The following is a 6,971-nucleotide window of genomic DNA, read 5'->3' on the forward strand; positions in this document are numbered from 1 at the left end:
TCTCTCATCATTGATGTTTCTATCTCTCTCTCCCTCCCTTCCCTCTCTGAAACAACAAAAATATATTTTTTAAAAAAAGCATCACGAGAGAAATGTTTAAAATCCCTCTTTACTGCAGGTTCTCCTGCTCTCGAGAACAAAGGTGAGTGCATTTGGACGCCACATCAGTGGACTTGGCTGACAGGGCATGAACCATCCAAACCGAAGAGCACCTTACAGAGTCTGTGTGATCACCAGGCCGAGGCACGAACCCTACAGCACCAGTGTCACTTCAGCAGACTGACCTGTGTCGGCCATTCATCTCCAAGCCCACGACCGGGCAGATGAAACGTGCGCGCTGGAGGTCATCATGCTTGTCTCCTTTTGTGTTTCCTTTATCCCCTTCCCAGGCGGGATTGTCAGAAAGCCTTAGTTCTGTCACATTCTGTGAAAAACCATACATATTTTAAGAATTCATTTGATAAGTGGATCACCCTTCCCTTAATACCACCTAAGTCAGTGGTTCTCAACCTTCTGGCCCTTTAAATACAGTTCCTCATGTTGTGACCCAACCATAAAATTATTTTCGTTGCTACTTCATAACTGTAATGTTGCTACTGTTATGAATCGTAATGTAAATATCTGATATAGAGGATGGTCTTAGGCGACCCCTGTGAAAGGGTCGTTCGACCGCCAAAGGGGTCGTAACCCAAAGATTGAGAACCGCTGAAACAGAGAAATTGTTATTCTAATCCCTTCCCATTCAAACCTCTTTTCCCTACCTACTTTCCTGTGGCCATCAATTAACATGGCTATAAAATTAAATCATAAATTGTGACAGAAAACATGATTTTTAAAATTCACTAGCAAATAAGTTAGTTAATTTCTATTTCACAAACATTTACTATTTAAGGAAAAGTAACTTCTGACATGCAAAATTACTCCACAAAGAGAAAGCTTTATAGTAATTTCATCCAGAAAGGACTCTTTTTTCCTGAGTGTCAATCCTCACTGAGGCTATTCTGTATCACTGACTACCATGTTTACTCCATAGCTGGGGAGACAGTAAAATCTGAGGCCATGGTCTAATGAATCCACGGCAAATATTAGCCAGAGAATACCCTCATATTCCAAGACCTAGCCATTCAGGTTTTCAAAAAATTCAACTTTACAAGGAGTGACTTAGCCAAACTTTAGCACTTGAAGCATTTTCCACATTTAACTGCACCACTGTTTTCAACACTCTGGAGAGCAGTGAGCACCTCAGCAGGAAAGCCACCATGCAGTCGGTGTCCTAGTTTACAGCAGAGATGTGCCCCATCAAGTTCTCTGCTCTGGGCATTTGTGGACTATTGGCTAACAGTAATGACAACCTTGTACGTGTGCATTGCTTTATTTGAATCACTTTGTCTTTACAGTTCAGACTTTTGGAAGAGGGTTTTTTTGAGAATTAAAATGAAAAGTTCAAGCACATACATTGAATACTGGTTTAGTATAGAACTGTATAAATAAATTTCAATGAGAATCACATTTTTGAGATAATTATGTTATCATGGGTCTTTTAGAAGTGCATACTCTTCCTAAAGCAAAAGATGACAAAAATCAGCATGGTTATTTCTGTATCACTATGATTAGCTACATTTCAAAATTACTGATTTGCCTGAAATAAACATATCCCGTATCCTGTAATCATTCCAAGAATTCAAACAAAAAGCCTACTATAATAATAAAACATTTAAAAACAAAGAGACTAAAAGAAAATACCCAAAGTCTTAGATGAGGAGTCAGGGGCTCTGGTCCTGGTTTAGCCTCACTAACTGGCCATGTGCCTCAGGAGGTATTTATAGTGAGGGTGAGCCAAAGTGTTTGACAGCTTGATGGTTCTCAAATGCTTTGCTACTTTTCTAATTTTTCTCCCACTGACCAAATTTGAAAATGTTGTCCTCTCAACAAACTTTCTTTACTACAAACCTTGTTTTTCCACTTTCATGAAAGAATTTTAACTGCCAATCAGAACTTCTAGTCAGCAAGAGATAACCACAATGATTTAACAGTGGTCTACCTATAAAATTCTCTAATTCTATAAAAGTGTCTTTCAAATAAAAAATTCAAGTAGCTGAGTTATAACTACAAAAATAAGGCATCCCAATGTTTATACAGCACACTGAGAGGTTTTTAAAAAAATATTTTTGTTTTTGTTAATCCTCACCCGAAGATATTTTTCCACTGATTTTTAGGAAGAGTCAAAGAGAGAGGGAAAGACAGAGAGAAACACAATGATTGGCTGCCTCCTGCATGCACCCCAACCAGGGCCCAGGCTGGGGAGGAGCCTTCCACCAAGGTACGTGCCCTTGACTGGAACTGAAGCCGGGACCCTTTGGTCCGTAGGCTGATGCTCTATCCACTGGGCCAATCCGGCTGGGGCACATTGAGAGTTTTCAAAGCTCTTCCATGCATATTAAATCATAACAAATTTATAATGCAGAAAGTATAGGTGTGGGACCTTCCGGCTTAAGCGTTAAGTGACCACCCAAAATCACACCTTTATTAGCTGGCTGGGTGGGATTGAAATCCCAAATATTTGAGTTCAGTCTATAATGTACGTGAATTCTATAAGATAAACCTCAACCACAGAGACCCTTGGAGCACTCCAAAATCACCTGTGTTACCTTAATGTTTTTAATGTGAGACGCTGCCTTCGCAAGAGCTTTCTCGGAAGATTTGTCCAGTAGAAACTCAATGACAGCATCTTTGTTATAAAGTCTGCAACAATAAAGATTAGTCAAAACATTCTGGCAACAATTAACCTTCACACAAAGGACGAAGACTAAATTGAGTACAATCCAAAGTCATTTTACATTTGATAACAGAAATGCCCAGCCTTACTCAAAAGGTAAGTTTAATCCTCTCTCAACTATTTCCAGAGCATATAAAGAAAGAAACTAGTTTAAAATCAAGTGCTCAAACTGGCAGTCTGAGTGCTGAATGTGACCTTAACAAGGATTTCAAAAATTGGGAAATTTAATATAAAAGTACATATTTTCAACTTTTCCTGGATGAAAACAGAAAATCAGAAGTTCTAGAACTACTAGGCTCACATTCTTGAACTACAACTGGCTGGAACTGAGTAGCAGCTATCCCTGTAGATAGGACATGAACTCTCCAGTTTCCCCTGTTCCCACCATTCCCCACATGGCTCCTTCATGCGTTTATGTTTATAACTCAGCTATTAATCTCCGAGCTTTCAATCCATGGATTAAATAAACCAAATTGAACAAGTTTGTACAGAATTATGTTCACAGGGAATGATAACCTAGGTTTCACAAATTTGCTTGTGGTAATTCACATTTGATGAATCAAGAACTGCATTTACACATTAAAATTCTTTTAAAAATCATTTAATAAAAACTCATCTCAATTAAGGAACTATACCTGCCAAGTTCACAGGCAACTATTGGTCGCCTTAGTATTTCTTGACTTAGAGCACAATAGTTCCATAGGGCCACCAGTTCAGCATCTTTGTCAACCTACAAAGAGAAAAAAAAATCTTTTTAATTAATTTCCACCTCTGAAAGACACGATCCACAGATCTCCACATAAAGGCTTATTCAGTAATATCACACTATGATGATTTTTGGATTTCATAAAGATAATGACACAAAAGTTGGGATTTAAAAAGTCACAGTAATCAATACTATGTGAAATAAAGTCCCCTGTAAACACGACACCTACGACAAAACAGTTTACCTCGAATTATTAAATTGCCTATGTAAGCTACATATAAATATTAATATTTGCATCTTAACAGTAAGTTAGGGAAGCCATCCAGAAAAAGCAAACAGTCCAGTTTCAATTCTAACAATGGGAAAGGCTCCAAAGTTTTAGCAGAATATAAGGATGGAAAACTGAGAAGACAGGCATTATTATTTATAAATTTAGCACAAAGACTATTTAATTCTGCATAAAATCACCAATTTAACGAAGTGTTTTTTGCAGACTGTTCACCAGGGGGCATATCAAATCCTTAACCACAGTATGAAAATGCAGACGTAAGACCATACCCTTTTAATGATAGTTTTACCTATATAATATCCCATGTCCCACTCTTTCCCCCTCCTAAAATGCCAAACCTGAATAATGTAACAAGATGGCATATTTGGGAGAAAAGAGAAATAGAAAAATAAAAACATTCCCTTAAAGTTGATTTTTTGAAGCAACAACTGTGTCTGCTGTGCTAAGCGGTTTCTGTAACTTAATCTTTTAATCCTCATAAAAACCCTATGATTCAGTGTTTTTACCTTTGTTCCTGAGGAAAGTGAGGCACCAAAAGGTCACAGAGCAAATAGATGAAGGAGCTGGGATAAGAACGGGCTGGCTCCAGAGACCATGCTTTTAATCACCACTCTATTATTTCAAACCCACATTCCCGCAACTGTTACTCTATCCATACCCCGGATCCAAAGCTACACGTTGGCAATTTAAATAGCTTTTATCAAAATTCGCACTGTAGTGGAGCACAAGTCAAACACTGCCTGAGCCTTCTACTATCAAAAAGCAATGACTAGGCCTAACTTTGAAATCCTGAGCAAATGAATGGGAATCTTGGTTCCATTACCCACGGGATGTGAAATCTTGGTCATGTTACTGACTCAATTCCCCTGTCAGTAGCATGGAAATGACATATGATTTGATCAATTACCTGTGAGAATTAGGAATTCTATATATTGTTTTTCGTGTGCTAGGAACTGTGCTACTTACAGAGCGGTAGAAGGAACAGACTGCCACCGGAAGCTCACTGTCCCCGAGACCGATGTCAACCAGTCATGAACGCGGTGTACAGGGGGCGGTATGGTTTTAAGAAGGACCTGCCTCACGGGGATAAGGGGACGTTCTGGGAGGACTGCCCTGAGAAATGAGTTAGTGTATACAAAGCCCGATAAACAGTACCCATTCGCGTCACTGTTACGACGGCAGACAGGCTTCAAACCCTGGCGCTGTCACTAGCGTCGCAACTTTCTCCTTTTCACTCTCAAGTTCCATGTCTGCACAGTGAGAATGATGACAGTACGGACCGATGTGAGAATTGCAAGAGACACCCCATATTTAGGGTACTTCCGGGTGAGTGGCAATAGCAAGCACGCAATAAAGGTCCCTTATTAATCCTGTTTTAATTTTGAATTCTCCACAAGGGATGAGTGCAGCTGCGTCTGAACCCGCTGGCCCCACCCCCACCTCTCCTCGCTCCCCGGGGGCCCCGCCAACCCCAGTCCCCACCGGGCCCCCGTCACTGACCTTCTCAACCTTCTTGGGCCCCTTCACCAGTTCGTGCCTCTTGGGGATTGTTCCCCCGTCGCAACCCATCGCAAGACGGGTGTCAGAGACAACAACAGTCCCGGACAGAGCCAACTTCCGGAGTCTTTGGCGATTGCTTAAGTCACTTCCGGCGCGCCGCTATGACGCAACACGCCTGTCTTGACGCAGCGGGGTGGGCCGTTGCCAAGTCTCGGTTGCCATGGAGAGCGTCGCTAGGCGCTGGGCGTGGCCCCGCAGCATGGGCTGCTTAAGGCTGGCTGGGCGAAGTAGGGTGCTCTGTGTTTCCCCCACGCCCGCCGCGGCCCGCCCCTTCCGCTTTCTGGTGGGCGCTGGATCTCTGCTGCACCCTCGTGATCGCTCGCCCTCGCCCCGGGGGCGCGGCAGACTCAGGAGCACCCTGCTCTTGGCTCCTGTCCCTCTCTAGCCTGTGTGCCTCTGTGAGCGCCTTGCGGGAAATGGCTGCTTTTATTGCAGTTAGTGATGCATATGAATGTAATCTATTATTCAGTTTACATGTATCTGTTTAGAAAAAGAAGGCATCTTTGTTGAGCACCAACTGTGACCTAAGCACTCACAGCAAATCCTGTGAAATTATGTTATAGGTGATTCTGGGGAGTAAGATCCTTTATCTAAAGCCTGGAACTTTCTGAAAGTCTCATGCATATTGTATATAGATGTGTGTGTATATATACATATATACATATATACGTATACATATACATACACACTTTGCGTACAGTTTGGACACGTATGTTTTTCATTCACAGCCTCCTGAAGTCTGAAAAAAATACTTACTAAAAAGCTGGTAGAGTTAACAGACAGATAAGATTATGAAAGGTACACTGATGTTTAATGCCCTTTCCCGAGACCGACATCAACCAACCATGAACACCATATAGTATTTCCAAGGGACAGGCTGCACTGTATCTATAAGGAGAACTCAAATCCCTTGCAAAACCCCTGCTAACATTCATGATTGTCTGCTCTCACGCTCTGGACCATCTCTATTTGTCCCATTAGTTATAAATATTAGGAGAAAGCCTACCCACGGCAAGGAGGGTAGAAGTTACAATTGGATGTTACCAGGTTAGCCAAGGTGAAGCATTAAAAAGCTGAAACTATTTCCCACTTGGGAACAGAAAATATGTGCATACGAAAACTTCCAGGGCTCTAAGATGATGTTCTGTTACTGCAACTAATGGGAGTGAAAATAAACTAAACCCTTTAATCAGTTGCTCTCTCATTGGCTTGCGGTTTGTTTTTATGCCAATCGCAAGAATTGTAAAGTCCACGAGGGTAGGAACTTTGTTATATTCCCTGTTGCATCCTCAGCACCTAGAAGAATCTTTGGCAGACTCAATAGTCATTTCCTCCATAAATCAAAAGAAAGTACAGAATCATTCAGAAAGGAGCCACACACTCAGGCTGCCCCTGAAACTGATAAGTACTGTTCAAATCCGTCTACAGGTGAGGGAACAGAAGCCTGGAAAGATCAAATGACTCGTTTAAGGTCACACAGCTAGTAAGTGAGAGCTGGGAATGGGTTCCAAGATTTTTTGTTGCCCCCAATAGGACAGAAAATCAGACACAGAAGAGAATAAACCCAAGGATCTTTAGACAGACTCTCAAACCAGTGATCTCTTGGGGCAACTAACTCAACCCCTCACCGAGTTCATTTG

At 41.5% G+C, this 6,971-nt stretch overlaps 1 protein-coding gene across 2 annotated transcripts in view; it reads right to left on the minus strand.

Annotated features, from left to right (window-relative positions):
* Positions 1-5,446, minus strand: part of RTFDC1 (replication termination factor 2 domain containing 1) — a 27,934-nt gene extending 22,488 nt beyond the window's left edge. Inside the window, exons 1-4 of one of the 2 annotated variants that reach the window (XM_005880682.2) lie at positions 5,272-5,446; positions 3,412-3,506; positions 2,649-2,742; positions 285-424 (exon numbers count right to left, since the gene is read on the minus strand). In XM_005880682.2, coding sequence (XP_005880744.1) covers positions 285-424; positions 2,649-2,742; positions 3,412-3,506; positions 5,272-5,340 — 398 coding nt within the window. In that variant the 5' untranslated portion in view covers positions 5,341-5,446. The remainder of the gene's footprint in view (positions 1-284; positions 425-2,648; positions 2,743-3,411; positions 3,507-5,271) is intronic. The other variant, XM_014528708.1, reaches the window with a different exon arrangement.
* Between the last annotated feature and the right edge of the window lie 1,525 nt (positions 5,447-6,971).

This window comes from Myotis brandtii, unplaced genomic scaffold (assembly GCF_000412655.1).
Source record: "Myotis brandtii unplaced genomic scaffold, ASM41265v1 scaffold647, whole genome shotgun sequence".
NCBI lineage: Eukaryota > Metazoa > Chordata > Mammalia > Chiroptera > Vespertilionidae > Myotis > Myotis brandtii.